Raw genomic sequence first — 21653 nt, forward strand, 5'->3', positions numbered from 1 at the left:
ACTTAACGTTAAACTTACTTAACGTACGACGTACGTACGACCGTCGACTACTTACTCCGTACACCTACCTACTACTCCGTACCGTACCTACCTACCTCTCTACTCTCTCTCTCTCTCTCTCTCTCTCTCCTCCCCCTCCCCTCCTCTCTCTCTCTCTCTCTCTCTCTCTCTCGTCCAAGGCACGTCTAGAAAAATTAAAAATAATTTTCCTACGTAAATGTATTAACCCCGGTGGCAGTGGACGGGCTTTTTGCGCTGCGCTTTTCTCGCAATTTGTACAAAGAACGGCACGGACCTGACTTCAAAGTAGATCTTACACGGTGTCGTATCATTTTATTCCAGGAACTTCCCTGCGTATTACTCGTTATTGCGTTTAAGTCACTGCCGCTTCCACTGCGGCCGTCGCGTCGCTCGTCCGCCCTCATTTAAGATTCCGAGATGAATTTCGTAACTTTTTTCCGTAAATGGACGAATTAAATAATAACGTTCACTAGAGCGCAAACGATTATGAACTCTGCGCATCAGGATTATAACTAAACGAAGCGTAGTTGTCTTCCGGAGAAAGAAAACTTAAAATGACCTAAACAGTCACTCAATCCAAAAAATCATCCAGACAGCGTAAACATAATAGCATTTTAAGAATAATAAATTTGAGAATATCAACATTCTAACATCTTTCACATAAAAAAGCTTCGCAAAACTTGCATAGAGAAACATAAAATAACTTCTCTGGAAAGATTTCTTGAAAATAAAGTGGAAAAAGCTGAGATATGAAAACGAAAAGAATGGAATCTATCTCGAAATCTATCCGAGATTCGAATATATTTCCTCGGAGTTAAATAATCATCGTTATCTCTTCACGCGGATAAATCTGTAAGCTTGACTCTTGGTTTGTTGGTCATCGGTCGGAAGGCGCCGACAAACGGGAGATAAGCGACGGGTGCTCTCCTCCCCATTTCTCTCATCTTTTCTTTCTCGGCAATAAATCCTGGGGAAAAACCTATCTGGATTTTCCGCTCGTCCTTCCCGATGCTCATCCTAAAAATTCATTAGATTATAAAACCATTAATGCTCATCCGCGCGGCCGAACGCGCCTCTCCTTGCTTAGGCGCAACTCCAGCTTGGATCGATGTCTCACATTTGTGGAACATCATCCACGTTCTTTTTGTTTCAATCATACATAATGAATCATAATTTATTCTTTTTTTTTAATAAATTATAATGAAATATAACGTATCGTAGTTGTGCGCATTACATATTTACATTATGAAATTTAATTTTCTTATATCTCTAATTATTATTTAATTATAATCGCGAATGAACGATTAATATACTATATTAATTATTATTTAATTGCATTAAATATTGCCAAGAAATTCAGAATATCGTATACATATTAATAATATTCTTTTGTTTCAAACTTTAATTGTCACTTCTGTGCTATTAAATATTTAATACATACTTTATGAATTTATCAAAATTGAAGTGAATGTTATATCTCAAATCAGATATTGTATCTCGTTATTTTCTGATCGCAGGAATCATAATTTTGGCGATTTTGGGGCAACCACGGAAATTCAACGAATGCGATGGCATCCTGGTTCTACGAACGACTCACATCTACTAATTTTGACATCTGAAAATTCCTTCCGGTAATTAAGTGTAAAAAATATGCTATTTGTGACTTTATTTTAACTTACATAATTGATTCTTTTCAATAATTAAGAAATGTCTGAACGGAATTATTCAACTGAAACTTTTTAATTTGAATTGCATTATTTAATCGAATTTCATACTTTACATAATTACTTATTACGAATCAATCGAAATCCTCAGTCAATCGAATGTTATGTATATATAATACTTTAAGATGGAAATATTTTACTTTTCAACCGCAAGAAAAGTATCCTCTCAATGTTAGGAATACTACTATAATTACAGAAAACTATGAAACTTCGGAAAAACTGCATAACGTAACTTATAACTCGAATTCGCCTTCTTTAGCTCTTCCTCGTGTTAGACTACGGTTTAAAAGTACGGGAAACGTTTATGCAAAACTAAACTTTAGAGGACTTTACGCGGCACGCCGAAGAGTCTTTAAAAATGTCGTCGGCCTGACCTTAAGCTACCTTAACTTCACCGCAGTTTATATGAATGCGACCTGGGCGATGCACCAAGACTCGTAAAATGTTGGAAAGTTGGCCGCGCACCATCGAGCTCGCCCTCGAAGATCCCGGATTTTACTTCCCTCGGCGAAACTGCAGTGGATTTCGATTTCGCTACTCCTACTCTGAGAAAACCAGAAATGTTTGTCGACAAGAACATTGACGAGGTACAAGCCCATAACTTTGTAATTCTAAACAACATATTGCCTCTCTAAGATATTTGTTTCAATATGGTACATATTTTATCTGTTTGTTAATGATTTATTTTTTTATTAATTATAGAAAAATAACGCATCAAATTTACTATGTACGTGATAAAAATATAAAATTTTATTTTCCTATATAATTGTTGTTTAACGAATTTTATAGATATAATAAATTTGTGAACTCAAAACAACATATTTTGTTTCTAAAATTCTTATTCTGATCGCACATTTAAAATTTTTCAATAATAATTAGATACAGCTACAATTTGAAAATCCAAAATGAATATATTCTTACGAAGATTCGCTCAGAACATAAATATCTTTCAAAATTTTAAGTTTATTTAAATTTATTAAAAGCAAATCTTGCTTCTAAATTCGACGATAGCTTTCTTTTTTCTCTCTTGATTTTTACAATAAATTGAATTATTTTTTTAAAATAAATTGAATCATCGTCGAGATTTTTATTACTGAACTTTAGATTTATATAATTTATTATTATGTTCGTAATACTCTTAATTTGTTATTATGACATATTATTAATATTAAGTGCTATTGTGAAATATTCCTTTTTAGATAAAGGAAACAATAGATTGGAATCAGATCGAATGGCCGATCTTGGTGCTCCGTGGAAATGGCGAAGTACTAATTGTTCGTGGCAATGTTTTATTAGAGAAGTATGAACAAAATGTTTTTATAAATCAAGAGAAATTAAGTACATCTTACCAAATTTTTGGCAAAAAAATACGCTATTAACGATTTCAGAATTGTTTTCACTTATGTTAATAATAGCACCTATTTTCGTATTTGATTGTGGCTTTAACTGTTGTCAGCTGCGAGAATCCAGTGGTATTGGGTTCGCTGTCCATGTATCCGTCGACCGATGATAATTACGGGATAGATTCATGCTCTATCATGTGCTTGCAAACTACCCCGCCGATAGTGGTCGTCGCCATGTGCACCGGAAAGATTTATCACGCGATATTGCTGCGCGAAATATTGGACGACGATGACGACGACAGAAAGGTATGACGTATAATAAATATTGCAGAACTCTTTGTGTATTTCATGTGTGTCATAATATATATCACGCGGACTTTTTTTGCTACTCTTTCCATATTATTAATCGAAAACGTAAAGACAAATTTATAGAAATAATTATTTAAGAAAAGAACGAATTAAAAAATTACTTCTCTCTTTCTCTCTTTCTTCTCCCAGACTTGGTCGCAATATGGTTCAAACTATAGTCTTCACACGCCGGACGATGCGCTTTACGTTTACGAATGTGTCGAACTGGAACTGGGTCTTCTCTTTACGGATGACGATAAGAAATATAATTGTCCCATTCATCTTCATTGCGATAAGGGCAATAAATCGAGGTAATTAGTTGAAGAAAACGTATGTGAACTATCGCAACTTTTTTCACCGTAATTCAATCAAAACTTGATTGATCATCAATTAAAAATTGATTCCTTTCTTTTCACGAAAAGAGCGATATTTCCAAAGTAATCCATATTGCACTTTATTATTTGATTGATTAAACAAAATTGACTTTATCAATTGTATTGTATTAGATATTTTTGCTCTCACAATGCTGGGATTCATATGGTGAGTTTACCGATGGTTTCTCAATTGGAGGAATTAATACATGGCAAGTACATTTATGTTATGTAAAAAGAAAATAATGAAGGAAAATTAGTATCTGTTACTTTGGGAGCTTTATTATAAAAACATTCTTATTTGTGTGAATTTCAATAAACAAAATTTTTTTTTTTCCACATATATAATATCTAATTAAAAAATTGATTAAAATCAACTTAATTTTTATTAAAAATCAAAATCAAAATCGAAGAAAAAAAGAAAAATTGAAATAATTGATTTTCCTTCTATATCTTTGTTAAATATTCTTACAAATATTTTATTTCTTTTCTTAGATAACAGCGGAAATTATCTACCATCATTATTAAACCAATCGGTTTTACAATACCTATTTTCCACGAGAACCAAGCACACAAATATAGATGAAGCTACACCAATATTAGGTTTTGGTCTCCTCCAAGAGCCTTGTGTTCTAATCGCATTGCTACACACAGGCATTGTCATCGATCTTTCGGTTATAGACCTTTATTATCTTCCAAGAATTGAGCAGCTAGAACCGATCATGAATACTGCGAAAAAGGTAATTATGAATATTAAATGATTATGAATATTAAATGAATGATGATGTTGTCGAAACGAGTTGTATACTATTCATCTATTATTTTTTTATAACCATATTTCTCCAAAATTAATTTTTTATTAAACCGAAACATATATAGGATAACGGTCGGAGTCGAACCTAGGATCTGAATACGAATATATTGCTATCACTCAGCACCATTCGTCATTCCTTAAATTCTATAAATATTATTATATTATAAATGTTACCATCTGATTCGAATATCAATGCTTTAATATCGAGATAATTTCTTTATTTTTTTCTTTTATTACATTATTTTTCTTCTTATATTTATATTTTTATTTTATTTTTCTATTTTTAAACTTTTTTAGCTTTCTTGCTCAGATTTTCACACAATTCTTTTAGGATGAAGCAAGAAAATATTAATTATTTAGTTAATCATAGTAAAAAAATATGTTTTATTATAAAAATAAATAATGTTTTAAGGTGAATAAGGAATCATTCGACGTATATATTAAAAAATTACTGAGACGCGATATATCACAACCTATAACTAAGATAGGATCCCGTTCGATGTCCTTAAGTGAATCTCTAGAGGTAAGCATAAATATAAAACGTTACAAACAATGAAAGTAATGCTAATCTTTTTGGTTATTTAGAAATCAATATAAACGTCTAAAACTTTTTGTTTAGTGTATAAAAATAAAAAAGGAACTACATAACAAAACTACACTCTAATCGACGTTTTTTTTGTATTCCAGTTGTTATATCACGCTACAAATATCTTTCGTACTCAACACTTTGTTCGACACGACAAAGTCCGGGAAGAAATTAGCAAGAAGGTTCGCGCTTTAAAAGCTTTGAAAAGTCATCTATTAAAAGAACTCGACACTTTGATGGAGACGAAAAAAGAATTGCGACAGACTGCTGAACGTTTAGCTGAACGATACGAAGATATTAATGATAAACAAAAAGAATTGGCTCGTAGGTAAGTGTTTAATTATTTTAAAATAATTTTTTCTTAGTATCATGTCAAATAAATGATAGATACAACATAATTTATTAAATCGTGTGAGAAAAGAAAAAATAATTCTTTAAATATTGTGAAAAAAAATAAAATGCAAATTACACTCTACGTTTTCAGAGCAGAAGAAGTTCTAAGGTTGGTAAATTATAAAGAACCTTTAATGACTTCTATTGAGCGAGCAGAGGCGGAAGAATTGAAGAAAATGGATATGAAGATACATGATATGCAGATACGACTTGAACAACTCAAGAAAAAATCTGCTCAACAGACTGTGCATACAAATAGTACCGAATTCAATGAAAAGAGAAAAGAAATTGTTTTCACACACAATCAAGAAGAAGCAGCAAAAGAGAATCTTTGTCATATGTATGTACAATTGTAAATCAATAATTCGAAATCTTTAATTTTACGAATGCAGATTGATTAACAAACATAAACTTATTGTTAGTATATTATCATATATTAGTTGCTTAGTATGATATATTTTTTTCTTTTACAGGGCGAAAAACATAAAAAATTTGGTAGATCAGGTAAAACAAATTAAAGCAGAAATTAGTCTTTCATATATTAGTAAACAGTAATAGCAAATATTATTAATGTCTAAATTGTAATTAGTGATTTTTAATTTTATTTTATAAAAATTTTATTTTACAATAAAAAATGCCTTTATCTATTTAATAATTTTTTATAAGTTATCTTTGAAATTTCGAATTGATGTACTACAGATTCTTATATTTAATTTAGATAATTATTTTTCTTATATTTAATCATTGGGTACATTCAGAGCGCTCAGTGAGTGGTTGTTATTCTGAATGCACACATTTTTATTAGAATAAATTTAGCGCTAAAATAAAATATCTCGTGTGTTTGTGTGTGTGCGTGCGTGCGTGCGTGCATGCGTGCGTGCGTGTGTATATGTAGGTGTGGGTGTGTGGATATGTGTGTGTGTGCAATACAATATATTTATAATAAAAATATCTTTTTATTAAAATGTACAAAAAGTTTCATCATTTATCTAGAAATTATTAGGAATAGCACAATAATAGGATATGCATATTGAAAATATACATAATACATGCAACTAATACTAAAAATAAGAAATATTTTTATGAAATAATTTTTTGCAGCATGAAATAATAAATTAAGAAATCAAACAGTATTGGAATTAATCAATCACTCGCTATCAACTTCATCAATGCCCTCAAGTGGAACAGGTGGTGGTTCGTTTTCAAATATAGGCATGATCTAGATGAAAAAAAGATTTCAAAAATTTATTTTCATAGAAATATGCCCCATATAAATATTTTTTAAAAAATATAAAAATAAAGATCATTACCGTAGTAGATCGTGAAGTTTCCATACATTTTATTGAGAAATCATTATCACTATTTGGGTTTAATACTGATTTCTTAATATGTTTCTCATTTGGTTCCTCAATCTGTTGATGGCTAATAGTTTTAATACTTGTGGAATTCACATCTTTAATTGTTTTAGATTCTCTATCTTCTTCGTCGGGATCTTCATATAATACTTGCAAAGTGATATGCTAAGCATAAAATTTTAGATTAAAAAAAATGTCATGTTAAGTACTTGTTTTACATATTTCGTACCTTTATTGTGTTTGCAATAGTTGATTTTACATAATCAAAAGATAGTTCAGAATGTGATTCATCCGCAAGTTTCTCTGATAATGTGTGATACGTTTTGTTCATTATTTGCTTAATTTCTTTATTTTTTTTCTCAATCTGCAAAGTAAATATATATATATATATATATATATATATTGATAAAGAATAAAATTTGCAATTAGGAAATATGATCATTACATCTTTCTGTTTGCAAGATATTGTATCGGCTTGAAGAACGTGCTCTTTATGACATTTAGAAAGTCTATCTTCTAAACTAATATTTTCTTCTTTACACTGTGCAATTATATTTTTAGTAACTTCTAAGGCTTCTTTGGTTTTCTTTAACTCGTCATTAGTATCGATTAGTCTTGTTTCCAATTCTTGAAGCTTTTTACTCAGATTTTCATTAATTTGAAGCAATGATTCTTTTTCCTCTGTAATAACATGCTTCAATAATTGAATAAATATTAAACATACAAATTATATTCTAATATAACAATATTACTATTTAAATATATTATCTCAGATGATTATTACCTTTCGATTGTTTTAAATCATTTTCTAAAGAACTTATTTTGCTCTGTGCCTCCCAAATCTTTTCATCTGACATATCTTTATCAGTATTTGTTGATAATTCTTCGACCTTTATTCCTGTTTGAGATGCATTAAGAGCTAAGAGCATTTTCCAAGAAGCATCCAAAGTTGCCTTATCGTTCGTCGGAGTTGTCGCATTTTGAAGCTCAAGTGCATGGAACTACATACGTAACAATTTTATAATCAACGCAATCTCATCCTCTTATCGATATGCATACCTTATCCAATAATTTCTGAACATTATCGGATATTTTGGATATTCCCATTCGTATTTCCGCGTTTGCTATTCTCGTTTCTGATAACAACATATTCATTCCGGGATCCAGAGCAGCTGGTATTGCACGATTTACAGTTTGCGAGACAGGATACATCTGATTATCCATCGTTATGTAATGTCCCTGTAATTTTAACCTTCTTTCACAATCATGTCTCACATTGATTTATTAAGTATAAATTTATTAAGTATAAAATATATATTAAATCATACAGCAAAATATGATGGAGCCCATTGTGATGTTAATGGTTGTGCAGAAATTAATGGCTTATAGGTACTAGAATCTACAGAAGGCACTCCAGTTTTAGGCTCCACAGCTTTCTGAGCCTCTTTTTCATCTGGTGACGCGAAGGATAAATTCTTCTTTTGTAAATTTCCTTCTGATTGTTCGATCTAACAGAACATACAATATTTTAACAAAATATAGATTTTGTTTCCACAGAGAAATTTGGAAATTGTATCTAACCTTCTTGTGACGAGGAGATTTATGAGGTAAATCATCCTGTAAAACAATATTGTTTCTTTTAAATTTGAACATATAAATTTTATTCGATATCTCTATTAATAGAAATAGAAAATATTAGCTGAGCACCTCAGTATCTTCGGAATCAGTAGTGGAAGGTAGAGGCATTTTTGGTAAGATGGACTGACCCATTTTAGCCATTCTCGATATTATGGCTGCTTTTCCACTCGTTAAGTTTTTGGGTATCGGTGAATTTTCTTCCTGTACCCGTATATCGGTTATCTCAATTATCAGCATAATATCTCTTTCTTTAGGAAATCCAGGACCTAAACTAATCTATGTAAAACTTTTAATGTGGACATTATTGCATACAGCATTCTATAAAAATTTGATCAACTACCTGTTTACTAGGCGGTAAAAATAAAATTCTTTTCAATCCCTTGCCACTGCCCAGAAGAATCCTCTCCCAATTCTCATCCGTCGATATTTCTACAGTCATTGTCTGTGACATTGCGAAATTTGTTTTAAAAGGCTGGATAATCTCAGTCCCCACGAAATATTTGATGCATATATTGTCTCCCTCTTTCGCGATCACATCTTTATCGCTTAGCATTAGATCTTGATAGATTACATTCTCTCCTTTCTCTTGCAACGCAAAATAGCGTGCTAGTCCCACTTCTATTGCGAACTCTAAGTAATGCTCGTACTTCTCGAATAAAATTGACCAATTTTCTTTATTGTTATCATAATAACTAGCGTAATTATTCATTTGTACAGTATACACAAAATCATGTGTTACTGTGGCAACAGATATGTATTCTTGCTTAGTCTTGTACAAAATTATCTGATATACTCTTGTTGCTACGTTGCCTGTCAATGCCATACCAACCTTTCCGACACAAGCATATTGGCCATTTTGCCTGAAATTCAATTAATTTCATTTAGTACTCATTATTATAAAATAAATAAGATTATGGAGAAAGAGAAAGAGATAATTATTTTTTCTTTCTCTTAGCAGTTTAAATGAAATTACAATTTGAAAGCATGTACTGCTTTAGCTATCAACACTTCTGTCTTAGAAGATGGTGCAATTTGCTGTATGTTATATCGAGTACTCTTCTTAGGTACTTGTTTAACAGAATGAGGCTCGAGCTTCGGTTGTTGTCCAAAAATGGCAGCCAGATTAGATCTGCAAGTATAAAATATTTAATATATCGTCTGATAAATACAAGGCAAAACAAAAATAATCAGAATAGACGAGAACAAATTTAGTTTCGTTTGCTTATAAAATAATGATACAAGAAACATTTGCATAATTGCGATAAAAGTTATAAAAATTAAATTAATTAATTAGAACTAATTAAAACACTGTCACTTCAATTGTTTCGTTGTATTTTAATATCTAAAAACAATGTTTAGGTTTTAGAAAAAAAAAATAGATAATCTACTAATCGAAATAAATTATCACTTAATCAACAGACTTGTACTAACACTTAGCGAGTTATATTCGATAATACACGAGTGATACGTACCCTCCCGACGGTACGAAATCAGGCTCATCGTCATCTCGGAAGATCTTATCTAGATTTGGTAACTGATTTTGCGCACTCATGATTGTGGGAAATTAACGTAATTAATGCGTTTCTTAATCGTATACGAACGAAATGGCACGTCTTGATGACATCTCGTCGTTCAAATTGCATTCACAACACATTACATTCACTATCATACGTTCCTCATAAAACAACGTAAAATCCGGCATCCACTTTAGGCCTTTTCTCAAGTCACGTGACACGAACGATGACAAGCTGCACGCGCGTGACACATGTCTGTCCTTTGTAACTGAACTAGTCTACACTCATTGCACTTTAAAATGAAATTGATATATATTTCCAGTTTGATAAAGTGAGATAGAAAGTTTCAATGCAATTTAGTGACAAGGAACAGGTGTGGCACTATATGGTACACGTAGACGTTAGTAGACGTGATATAACCCTTTTTAAACGACGTTATCATCGTCATCACGCAATACCCTGCCGCTATTCTAAACAATGTAAAGTGTTTCCGGAGATTTTGTATTTGACGTAATAACCCTTAACGAGCCCTCCACCACGAAAACTATTGCAATGAATATGAGTAAGACAGAGAAGCTGTTAGCTGCTAAGAAGAAGGTAATTCTACATTTGGAACCAGCTGTCACATCACATTCAATACAATTATCGTATATGTATTAAATAATGCGCTCCAATACAAATGCAATCTTGCTGCGAAATACTCTTTATCGATATAATTATAATAATAACATTATCAAGTTGTTACATTAAATGTTATAAGTTGTTAGAATGCGATGCTAACATATTTTATTGGCATTAAATTTTTAGCATAATAAAATCTTGCTTGTCAATGGATTTGAATAAAGTTATGACTGTTGTTACAGCTGAAGGAATTCCAATTGCAAAAGAAATTGCAAGTGCAAGAAACCTTGAATAAACAGCAAGATTCAAATGTTGTAGATGAATCCATATCACAGGTAATTATTCTATAACAATATAGAAATTTATATATTTCTATTAAAATATAATATGTATTTTTGAAGTATAATGTTTAAACAATGTTTCCGACAGTGCCAAACAAAGTACAGTTGCCAAACTGTAGAAATGGATAAACTCTATAATCAAAAGAATGAAGTAGAATATATAGAAAAACAATTTGAGAAACATATATATGATACAGACATTATGCATAAAGAAGAAAATATAACAAATCACTTTGATGGTGCTAATAACTTACCAGATATGATTGAAACTAAAATAGCAACAAGTAATAGTGAAGTAACAGAAAAGAGCTTTCCTACCTTGGAAAATTATCCAGAAACTGCCAGATTACATGAAAGTGGCAATAAAAACACCATGCATTCGCGTCTTCAATCAGATTCACAATATGTGGGAAATGATGAGAAATATAACTTGAATATTACAGCATCTAATGGACCATCAACGGTGCAGAAAGAATATTTATTAGAAATGGCCTCAGAAGTTGCTCATGTTCTTACTGATGATATAGATCACAGTGAACCATCAAGTTCACTTGATTTTGATTTAAAGTGTCGCAATCAATTTTTAAATTCATGTTTGGAGGAACAGAAACAACTTGTAAATGACTTACACATTCAAGTTAGTCGTTATGTAAGTATATTTTGACACTATATGCAGCTCGTGCATTCCAATTCTGTAACTTAATGACAGTTTGGTACCATTATGTTATCGCGCAGATATTATATATGGTAAAAAAATTGCACAACGATAACATAATAATATCAAACTGTCATTAAAACTAACACAATCGAAGTACAAAATACTGGATTATATCTAATTTCATTGTTGTCTTTAAAATAGCATAGCAGAGTAGCCGAATTGGAAGGAATTCTAGCTACAAAAGATTCTGAATTTGAAGCCAAACTTGTTCGCGAAATAAATCCTCTGAAGGAACAATTACAAGTTCACGCACAAACTACTGGTATCCTGATAGCAGAAAAGGCGGAGCTTACAGCAGCTTTGGCACAGAGCCAGAAAACTGCGAAACAGAATTCAGGTTATTATTTATTATAATTTGCATATAAAATCTCAGAAAACGCAAAATTTGTTCTGACAATATCGGAAAATGTTATTTTCTCATTGTCACAATTGAATCTGTGCTTTAGAGGAGATAGAGGAGATAAGCGGAAAATTAAAACATAGCCAACTTCGTATTAACGAGCTTGAAAAAGAATTAACTCAAACACGAAGTAATTCTACTGATACTCAGAAAAACGCTCAACAAGTGCAACAAGTCTATGATGAGCTCGAAAAGAATTATTATGAACTCAGGTATTTATATTGAAGCCATTTAATAAATGTATGGCTTTAAATATGTATATCATGCAAAATAATCGAATAATTATTTTCGTCTATAGAAAAGAAAAGGAAGATTTAGAATTGGAAACATCAGAATTAAAACAGAAATTAAATTTAAAGAATACTGAATTTGTTACTCTGCAACAAGAATTCCAAGAGAAAGCAGCCTTACTTTCCTTAAATGAATTAAGAATACAACAAGTAATTTTTTACGATTTTTGAAAATTACAATCATTTTATTTTAAAATTAATGTAAATAAATTGATTATAGCTAACTGATACATCACAAACATTAGAGTCCCAGCATCAAACTGTAACAGTACTAGAACAACAGTTGGCTCAAATGAGAGAAACGTTGAAACTAGTGAATAACGAGAAGGATGAAGCCAGTAGACAATATCAAAATTATGTACGACAGTTAGATGCACAGCAAGCAAAATTATTTAATGAGGTACATTAAATGTTTACATAACTTTATTCATAAAAGTAGTCATTTTATATCGAGTAATTGCAGGTTGAAAGTGGAAAAAAAATAATCAGTGATTTAGAAAGTAGAGAGAAAAGTTACATACAACGTTTATCGGATTTAGAACAACAATTGCAGCATGAAAGAGAGAAAAGTGAAGCCATACTTCCATCGCAAGATCATAACGAAGAAATAACTAATTTAATGAAAAATATTGAGAATCTAACTGCACAACATAAAAACCTTCACATCACGTTATCTGAAAAGGTAAAAATATATACAAAAAGATAACAATTCAGGAACTTAGTAGACAAATTTTTTTAATGACAAGATGATTTTTAGAATGCAGAGATTGAAATATTAACAAAAGAAATACAGGATTTACGAGACATGAAAGATGATGGAACTGATGCAGCAAAATTAGTACAGGCTCTTGAAAGTGAAAAACTTGGTGCATCTAGAGCTGTTTCACAAAATCAACAATTAAAGGAACAATTAACTGAAATGGAAAATGCTTTTGTTACTCTTGTAAGTGATGTAGTTATATACATCGATCTAATATTAATATATTTTGATTTTAAAAAATTTATAATATTTCTTTTATTACATAAATTTATTTAAAAGTTTTAAAAATTTATATAATTATTTTCTTTTTAGAGTAATGCTAAGTTGGATTTAACAGAACAGCTTCAAGCTGAACGAAATATTGGTCGAAAATTAAATGCAAGATTAAATAATGTTGAAATGGAAATGGATAATCTGAAAGAAAAATTAAAAGAAAAGGAAACACTTTTAATAGAATTAGAGAAAGAAAAACTGCAAAATGCTCAAATTGCAGATCAAATGCAGCATTATCAAGCACAATCTCACCATGCCCGAACGTTACAACAAGAATTACAAAATGCTTTGGTAATTTGTCAATTATTTAGTAATTTAATAATTTTAATTAATCAACTATTTAGTAATTTAATAATTTTAATTAATTTAGAATCATACATGTATATGTTTTTTACGTGAGAATGCAATCTATGATTTCATTATTTAACATAACTTTATTTATATATATATTATTCATAATTTATATATTACAGATTTATATAGAAGATTTGAAAAATGAGAATGAAGAACTCGCAAAAGAATTAGAAACTAAAGTACAGCAAGAGATACATTTGCCCAGAGAAGTTGAAAAAGTTAATGAAGATCAGCTTGTAACAAAAAATGAGCAAAATTATAATGATATTATAACAATGCAAAACTCACCACTGCCAGAAGATAAAAATATTTCAGACAATTTTAGGCCTATTACAAAATTAGAAAACAGATTTAAGGAAACAATGGAAAAGGTCGCTGAATTAACTGACGAGAAACAGAAATTAGAACATCTTGTTCTCCAGCTCCAAGGTGAAACAGAAACTATAGGTAAGTTATACTACTTTCAATTACATAAACTTTGCCCTATTTTTTTACTCCTAATTTTTTAGATATTGTATTATTTTAATAGTTAATTTTTAATCTTAAATTTAATATTATAAAAATTATTGTTTTAATCCTTTACTTTTCACATAACATATGTATATACATTTGAATTCTTTATTTTAAAAAATCTAATTAACGCGCATACATTTATACAGGAGAATACATAACTTTATATCAAAAGCAACGAGCAATTCTAGGAGAAAGATGGAAGGAAAGAGAGCAAACCTTCCGTCAATTAGTGGAGCAACGTAATCAACAACAGGAACAGTTGCACAAATTAAAAGTATTAGTTACTGACTTGCTTAAAAAACATCCCGAAACACTAATAAATTCCACAGAAATAAATTGTTATAAAGGTAAATTTACCTGTACTTAATATTTTCTTTAATTACCTTCTTTAGAATTTTTTAATGAATCGAACACAAATGAGTGAAGGCTACATTTTAAATACAAATTTAATTATAATGTATTTTGGTTATAATTAAAGCGATCTATAGAAATGATGATGAAAAAAATGTATGTGTTTATGTATATGATTGTATTCTCTTTACAGATACAAATGCTGATGCTCCTACGCTACCTGAAAATGAAAAGCAAGACAATGCAGAACCATTGATCGAAGATAAAACTGCATCAGATATTCTTGATCTTCTCACGGAAATCAAAGACTGTAAAGATATATGTATTATAGAACCTAATTTTCATCCTTGTCCATGGTGCTCCGGAAGGCTCATTACCGTGTAATCATGAATAATAAATTTGTTTAATCTTTGTTATAACTAAATTATAATATAATATAAATTAGTCATGTAGAATAATAATACTTGTATATAGACTTCTTAGACTTTTCTAAAACTTCTGTATTTATCTCTTGTAAAAGTACGGACATAAGATTTTTATCCGAAGAGTTATTTTATAAATATACAGTGCCTTGAATAATTTTGCAGATAGAATTTTTGTTTTCTCTTGCACCTAGCTAACAAAAGGCTAACAGATTGTGAATGTCAATATTTTGTTGCAAATAAACACTCAATATTTTAATGAAATTTTTATTTTGAATAGTAATTAAAAATGTACATACTATGCTTTCAAAGCATATTTTCTCTGTGGATACGTAGAGCGTTTACGTATCTCCTTCAACGTTTTTCTACTGGCTTGGTAGGGAGTAAGAACGCGACGTAGAGCCCTCGTTTTCTTGGGCCTCAAGTCAAGGGGCTTGTACTTTTTATTTTTGTAAAGTAAGCGGAGATTTCCCTTTTGCTTCTGGTGCATAATAATATACACTCGTGCAATAGCTTTCCTCACGACACGACTAGAATAAAATAACAAATAGAAAAATTCATAGAAATATTACAGATTAAAATTAATTTCTGTATATTATGTATATAAAATGATATATATCAACAAATTTCTTAATATCTTAAATAAAATGAGATAAAGTATAGATATCAAAAAAACAATGTTTAATATTTTTATATAATTTTATCATTTTATAAATTATTTACATCATAATTTGAAAGACTGAAGACATTTGTGAATGTCTGAAATGAATTATAAGAATTAGAAAACTTACATCTTGGACAATTTTGATGCAGCTCCTCCAGTCACTTTGGCTACTCGTAGAGTGGTCAATTCTGTTTTGAGCTGTTCGAGCTGCTTCATCAGCTCCCGCTTATCTTTGGTCCTTAATTCAGAACACTTCACTTTTGCCTAGAACAATTTAATATACATATTAAGTACATTCACATGTTATATTGTCTAAAATAAAATGACTACGAGTTATGAATCGTTATGAATCTGATTGCAATATTAATTGTTTTATTTGTCCAGATACAAATTGCTATGCAAAAAATATAATCTCCTTTTATTTTCTGTTTAATTTATAACTCGACAATTGTGACGCTCTGTGTTCAGTGATACAAGGTTATGTGACATAAATCTGTCATAAGAATAAAATTCGAAAATATTCACAAGCCACCGATTAAACTGTAGCAATAATACAATTTTCATCAAATAATCGGAATACATTAACCATTGATGTTATAAATAAATTCGGATTACAATCTCACGTCCTCACTAACCATCTTGAATCGGCTTTCTTTCAATAAGGAAAAGAATCATGGACGATGATCGTGAAAGGGATAAAAGAGGGAGCTGATGGAAGGCAGAATGACCAACGTACAATGCTAAATTACGTATCCCTAGAATCAATGAATGCATCCACAACGATCATTGAACTAAAATAGTAATCGAATGTGATTGGTTTTTACTGTTTGACTCAACAAATCACATTGAAACCAATGAAAATTTGACATCATATACCGTAGCAGAGAGAATTTAAGGTCGGTTTTTTCCTGTTACTATCGAAATCGCTTATACATTACCACCAGTATATCCATTTTCAATTTGAGAACTACATGACTATATACATTTTTTGACATTATCGATAAAATTGTCGAAAATAGATTTGGTTCTCTGTATTAAATCCTCAGGACAGAAATTTACATAAAATATTTAATACGAAAAAGTCAGAAAAAGTTTTTTTTAATTCTTAAAATTTAACAACTTTTATTTACATATGTAAAAATGCGGAATTAAAATTTTATTAATTTAACTTGTTTGAATTTTCAATTTTATTTATTAAAATTCAACAATTTTTATTTACATATGTAGAAATTAAAATTTTTTCGTTCAAGGACCCACTACATTTATTATTCTTCCTATGGGTAGTCTGCTTCTATCCTAAGAATTTAGTACAGAGACGAATATCTACTTTCGACGATTTACAATTTTATCGATAGTGTCAGAAAATATATGTAGTCGCGTAGTTTCCAAAAATGGATATACTGGCGGTAGTGTATGAATAATTTCGACGGTAATAGGAAGAAAGCTGACATAGCCTCTTTCAAGTTTCTCTCTGGCCTGTCTGATCATAGCATATTGTTGGTTCTAGAGAGACTTTTGACAAACGCAGTATAATAAAAATTTGTTGGAATTTTGTTTTGACAGTTTAAAAAAAATTTTCATTTTGCTGAATAAGAAAATATTCTGGCAGTTTTTGAAAATAGTTTGTAAGTTCAATATGCTAAGATTAAAAAATGTGATAAAAATGCTGAATTTTCCTTATTTTTTATTCTAACCTGTAAATAATACTTGTAACTCTTATAAACAAATTATCATTATATATTTTTTAAATTTATGATTGAATTAGATTTTAAAATAAATAATTTATTGTTATTCGATTTGTAATCCTATTGTAGATTTCAATCTCTCTCTTTGAGCTAAAACTGCTAAGAATAGAACATAAACAATGGGGAAGCATGAAGTAGGCACACCAAAGTATATCGCTAATAAAATCAAAGCAAAAGGATTGCAGAAGTTAAGATGGTATTGTCAAATGTGTCAAAAACAGTGTCGGGATGAGAATGGATTCAAGTGTCACACGATGTCGGAGTCACATCATCGACAGCTATTGCTGTTCGCAGAAAATGCGCATCGATATATGGATCAATTCTCACGGGAATTTTCACAGGGATATCTGAATCTATTGAAGAGACAATTTGGCACCAGACGAGTACCAGCAAATCGAGTATACCAAGAGTACATTGCCGACAGAGGACACATACATATGAATGCGACTCAGTGGCTCACTTTGACTGCATTTGTAAAATGGCTTGGACGTACTGGACAATGCGTTGTCGACGAAACTGAAAAAGGTATATTGTTAAAATTTATTTATACTTGTTGATGATTACAGATACAAAGATTTATCAATTGATAAAATTTTGGATTAAAAAAAAATGTTATATTATTTTAGGCTGGTACATAACATATATTGATAGGGATCCTGAGACACTTGCAGCACAGGAAAAAAAAGCAAAGAAAGAAAAAATGGACAAAGATGATGAGGAACGACTGATGGATTTTATTGACAAGCAAATAGAAAGAGCAAAACAGGATACAAAAGATGAAATGGGCGAAACATCTAAGACACCATTGATGCGTTCTGAGAACGATACACCCTTGGTCCTCGACATAAAGCTAAAACCAAAACCAAAATTGCTTCCTGTTCTTGAAGTAAAGCAGGAGAAGATAAAAAGTGAAGATAGTCAGAGTAAATTAGTTTCAAGTAAATCAATCAATGAGAAAAACAAAAAACTTAAAAGATCCAATGATGACAATAAAACAGAATTTACCAAGAAGTTAAAAAGTAATGATAATCCTTCTGCAACTGAAGGTTGGCTTAGGGAAGGTTTAATGGTTAAAGTAACCACAAAAAGTCTAGGTGACAAATATTACAAAGCTAAAGGCGTTGTTCAATCAATTGGAACAGATGGTTTCGTTGGTAAAGTAAAACTGAAGACACCAGAAGAAGTTAATGGACATATTATACGACTGGATCAAGAATATTTAGAGACAGTAATTCCTGCGATAGGTAAAGAAATTCTTATTCTTTGGGGAAAACATAAAGGTATGAGAGCAATAGTGAAAAAATTACATATAGAGCATTATAGCATAGATGTTGAACTCGAAAAAGATAAGCAAATTTTGGAGAAACTGCCATATGAACAAGTATGCAAGTATATAGATTGAGAAACAATTGTGTGGAAAAAAATACTAGGAAAAAGAGATTATATTTTAGCGTTGTTTAGTGATAGCTTGTATTACATTCGTTATATTACTTCGAAGAGCACCTGTGTACAAATTTAACAACTAAATAAGAAATTTCAAGCTTGTATATAAAGCATATATAAATATAAAATAATATAATTTATATTACTTTACATAATGTAATATAAATTTTACATGCAATCCCTGGGAAACAATTTTTTGTGAAACGTCCATTTAAAACAAACTTTTTATTGAATATTATCACATAATTACATTTTATTACATATCAGTGTTTGTATGGTGCAAATACATATGTAAAATTAGGAGAATTAGAAATCTTATCATTCACACAAATAAAATGCTATATAATTTAAAAATCAAAGTCTGAAATTATTGTTTTTTAAATTTGATAAATATTAACAATCTCTTGTTAAATTAAGAAATATAAAAATAAAACATAGTCTTATTTAAGAAATGAATGTATATATAAATGTATATTATCCTTTTTTGTAAGGATGTATCAAAATTTTTAAATGTCTTATATTTTTTTCGACTAAATATTCATTTTGTATGTGTATATATATATCTTTTATATTATTATACGTTTTAAATAAAACAAAAACATTAACCATTATTTATTTCATATGTATCCAATTACAATATTTTTCTCTTCCAAATGCTTTTATATATTGCAAGTATATGTATAGTAAATTTATTTTCTACACATATACATACAATATAAGAATGTACATAAAAATTTATATTTTTATCTAAAAAAGAAATTTAAGAAAATTAAAACTAAATATTTACTATTACAATATACAGAATTCATACAGTATACAAAACAAATTATCTCTATTTAAAAAATTGAAACAAAAAAATAAAAGCGTGATGGTTCTAATTTTATATTATTTCATAAAAAATATATTTACATTTATTGATATATTAACATTAGTTCGATTTTGTTTACAATTACATGATTGACGTAAAAGGAAAATATCATTAATAAATATCACTGTGTGATTAGTATACACAAAGTGCAATAGTATATAAATTTAATACACATAGTTCTACTCGGTTTTGCAAATCATTCGCTCACGTATGCTTTGCACTGGGAAACATTCTTTATCAAGTATTACAATACGGCCATTGAGCTTAAAAAATATATCTCCTCGATTACGATTAAATACAGGAACAACAGTACCTTCGCTAAAAGTTTCCATTTGTGTTTTGCCTAATATTCTGTTTACAAACACAGCCTTGTATATTTTATCTGCAGAATTATAATAAATTCGGAACGGAACTGCTTTGCTGCTTACTATGAGCACGATCGATATAGTAAAACTACCAAATATCAACAATAGCTTTTCCCAATTAGAAAAAGGCCTTAATATTAATTCGTCATCGGATAATGTATTCTCTATTCCTTCCTGTACTGGTGATTTCATGTAGATGAAATATCCCAGAGTAAATAGACTAGTAGCAAGACTTAGCCAACCAAAATGATATGTTGAAGTAATTAATGTGCATATACTTGATTGTTCCCTATATACAAGTTGATAACCATTACTTATATTGTCCTTAAGTTTATATTTTTGCTCTGTCCAAGCATTTGTTTTATTATTAAGATGTTTATAACTTTTCACAAGAGTGTTTTTATTAATAGGACCAGAAATTATATTCTTGTGAAAAACAGGTCGCCATAAAATGGACGTCTTATTCAGAAGATAAATCATTTTTGTGACTTATAAACAATCCTGTAACCAAGTATAAAAACATGTATGAATAATCATCAAAGGAGAAATGACTGCCTAGACTTATTAAACTGTATTAGAGTAATTATATTATTAAATCATATTAAATCATATTAAATTTATTAAATAATCTAATATATATGTAATTATTATATTTCATTTAAAATATACTGTATTAATTTCTTTTAAAAGTATGCTTATAATAACATATATATTAATATATACTATTTTACAGCAAATATATAGTAAGAAGCTGTCTTTGAAACTGTAAGAACAAAATAATAACGTAAACAAACAAATATATTATAATACTGCAATACTTAAAAATACTACAATAAATTCAACAATATATTCAACTCAATTACATTAACTCAATCATAACAAATACAATTGAATTGTTAATTGGGGTCCTTACTCATTCGATAAATGTTCTTCGACATAAAACATTTTTTGCGATAAAATTTTTAATATGCTTCAAAGCTAATGAAGCATTTAATTATTGATAAAATCACACCACGTGAAATATTACAAACACGCTTCATCAAAACTAGGTTAAGTCATATGTATACATGGCTACGTAACGTAATTTATATATACGACAATCCACGACCCATGATCATCCATGTTGCCTACGACCCACATTTTGTGCATCACGACCAATCGTTAATTTAACTAAAAATTAGTAAAAGAGACTCGTAACATGTCGTTATTCAATTGTGATGATTCCGACTCCGATGAAGAATTGAAAATAAACAAGGAATATGCCAATATCTATGATAATTTCCGTCAAAAGGAAGAATTACATAAATGTGAGTGAACTTAACCTTTAACAGACGCAAAAGTNTTTTTATGGATAATCCTAATTAGAACGCAGTATTGTGTTACTTTTAAAAAATTGTTAATTTTTTTCTAACTTGTTT

At 29.8% G+C, this 21653-nt stretch overlaps 7 protein-coding genes across 7 annotated transcripts in view; 4 read left to right on the forward strand and 3 right to left on the reverse strand.

Annotated features, from left to right (window-relative positions):
* Positions 1 to 6155, forward strand: part of LOC105617653 (nuclear pore complex protein Nup88) — a 69637-nt gene extending 63482 nt beyond the window's left edge. The window contains exons 3-13 of the mRNA XM_012199209.1: positions 1539 to 1652; positions 2146 to 2332; positions 2951 to 3045; positions 3202 to 3394; positions 3587 to 3747; positions 3943 to 4019; positions 4303 to 4547; positions 5034 to 5144; positions 5309 to 5535; positions 5692 to 5940; positions 6074 to 6155. Of these exons, the coding sequence (XP_012054599.1) occupies positions 1539 to 1652; positions 2146 to 2332; positions 2951 to 3045; positions 3202 to 3394; positions 3587 to 3747; positions 3943 to 4019; positions 4303 to 4547; positions 5034 to 5144; positions 5309 to 5535; positions 5692 to 5940; positions 6074 to 6155 (1741 nt within the window). The remainder of the gene's footprint in view (positions 1 to 1538; positions 1653 to 2145; positions 2333 to 2950; positions 3046 to 3201; positions 3395 to 3586; positions 3748 to 3942; positions 4020 to 4302; positions 4548 to 5033; positions 5145 to 5308; positions 5536 to 5691; positions 5941 to 6073) is intronic.
* A 592-nt stretch (positions 6156 to 6747) lies between these two features.
* On the reverse strand, positions 6748 to 10145 carry LOC105617388 (FK506-binding protein 15). Its single transcript, XM_012198943.1, has 12 exons — positions 10066 to 10145; positions 9567 to 9722; positions 8934 to 9453; positions 8663 to 8869; positions 8537 to 8572; positions 8284 to 8463; positions 8015 to 8194; positions 7740 to 7956; positions 7401 to 7636; positions 7185 to 7319; positions 6911 to 7120; positions 6748 to 6819 (listed from the first exon to the last, which is right to left on the reverse strand). Exons 1-12 carry the CDS (start codon positions 10143 to 10145, stop codon positions 6748 to 6750), a joined length of 2229 nt encoding a protein of 742 aa, XP_012054333.1.
* Positions 10146 to 10659: 514 nt separating this feature from the next.
* On the forward strand, positions 10660 to 15112 carry LOC105617389 (golgin subfamily A member 2-like). The gene is made up of 13 exons (XM_012198944.1): positions 10660 to 10704; positions 10971 to 11063; positions 11158 to 11718; positions 11929 to 12124; positions 12234 to 12399; positions 12486 to 12627; positions 12698 to 12877; positions 12941 to 13159; positions 13235 to 13420; positions 13550 to 13801; positions 13984 to 14311; positions 14524 to 14724; positions 14922 to 15112. The coding sequence occupies exons 1-13, from the start codon at positions 10660 to 10662 to the stop codon at positions 15110 to 15112; spliced, it is 2760 nt and encodes a 919-aa protein (XP_012054334.1).
* Positions 15113 to 15403: 291 nt separating this feature from the next.
* LOC105617391 (60S ribosomal protein L35) lies at positions 15404 to 16499 on the reverse strand. Its single transcript, XM_012198945.1, has 3 exons — positions 16450 to 16499; positions 15942 to 16078; positions 15404 to 15680 (listed from the first exon to the last, which is right to left on the reverse strand). The coding sequence occupies exons 1-3, from the start codon at positions 16450 to 16452 to the stop codon at positions 15449 to 15451; spliced, it is 372 nt and encodes a 123-aa protein (XP_012054335.1). The 5' UTR covers positions 16453 to 16499; the 3' UTR covers positions 15404 to 15448.
* A 1179-nt stretch (positions 16500 to 17678) lies between these two features.
* On the forward strand, positions 17679 to 18961 carry LOC105617392 (DNA/RNA-binding protein KIN17). Its single transcript, XM_012198946.1, has 2 exons — positions 17679 to 18084; positions 18186 to 18961. Exons 1-2 carry the CDS (start codon positions 17679 to 17681, stop codon positions 18959 to 18961), a joined length of 1182 nt encoding a protein of 393 aa, XP_012054336.1.
* Positions 18962 to 20049: 1088 nt separating this feature from the next.
* On the reverse strand, positions 20050 to 20715 carry LOC105617654. The gene has a single exon (XM_012199210.1). The coding sequence runs from the start codon at positions 20713 to 20715 to the stop codon at positions 20050 to 20052; it is 666 nt and encodes a 221-aa protein (XP_012054600.1).
* Positions 20716 to 21433: 718 nt separating this feature from the next.
* The window catches only part of LOC105617393 (protein KRI1 homolog), a 3692-nt gene continuing 3472 nt past the window's right edge, over positions 21434 to 21653 (forward strand). The window contains exon 1 of the mRNA XM_012198947.1: positions 21434 to 21542. Coding sequence (XP_012054337.1) covers positions 21434 to 21542 — 109 coding nt within the window. The remainder of the gene's footprint in view (positions 21543 to 21653) is intronic.

The sequence above is a fragment of the Atta cephalotes genome (genome assembly GCF_000143395.1).
Source record: "Atta cephalotes unplaced genomic scaffold scaffold00013, whole genome shotgun sequence".
Classification (NCBI taxonomy): domain Eukaryota; kingdom Metazoa; phylum Arthropoda; class Insecta; order Hymenoptera; family Formicidae; genus Atta; species Atta cephalotes.

Excerpts from the sequence above, each read along its gene's own strand:
- LOC105617388 (XM_012198943.1), bottom strand. The coding sequence starts at position 10,145 with ATGAGTGCGCAAAATCAGTTACCAAATCTAGATAAGATCTTCCGAGAT. Across the intron at positions 8,464-8,536 it reads AATCTCCTCGTCACAAGAAG|ATCGAACAATCAGAAGGAAA; the intron begins GTTAGATACAAT and ends ATGTTCTGTTAG. Across the intron at positions 6,820-6,910 it reads AAACTTCACGATCTACTACG|ATCATGCCTATATTTGAAAA; the intron begins GTAATGATCTTT and ends TTTTTCATCTAG.
- LOC105617389 (XM_012198944.1), top strand. The coding sequence starts at position 10,660 with ATGAATATGAGTAAGACAGAGAAGCTGTTAGCTGCTAAGAAGAAG. Across the intron at positions 11,719-11,928 it reads ACATTCAAGTTAGTCGTTAT|CATAGCAGAGTAGCCGAATT; the intron begins GTAAGTATATTT and ends TCTTTAAAATAG. Across the intron at positions 13,421-13,549 it reads AAAATGCTTTTGTTACTCTT|AGTAATGCTAAGTTGGATTT; the intron begins GTAAGTGATGTA and ends TTTTCTTTTTAG.
- LOC105617391 (XM_012198945.1), bottom strand. Across the intron at positions 15,681-15,941 it reads GCATCAAAATTGTCCAAGAT|TCGTGTCGTGAGGAAAGCTA; the intron begins GTAAGTTTTCTA and ends ATTTTATTCTAG.
- LOC105617392 (XM_012198946.1), top strand. The coding sequence starts at position 17,679 with ATGGGGAAGCATGAAGTAGGCACACCAAAGTATATCGCTAATAAAATC. Across the intron at positions 18,085-18,185 it reads TGTCGACGAAACTGAAAAAG|GCTGGTACATAACATATATT; the intron begins GTATATTGTTAA and ends ATATTATTTTAG.
- LOC105617654 (XM_012199210.1), bottom strand. The coding sequence starts at position 20,715 with ATGATTTATCTTCTGAATAAGACGTCCATTTTATGGCGACCTGTTTTT.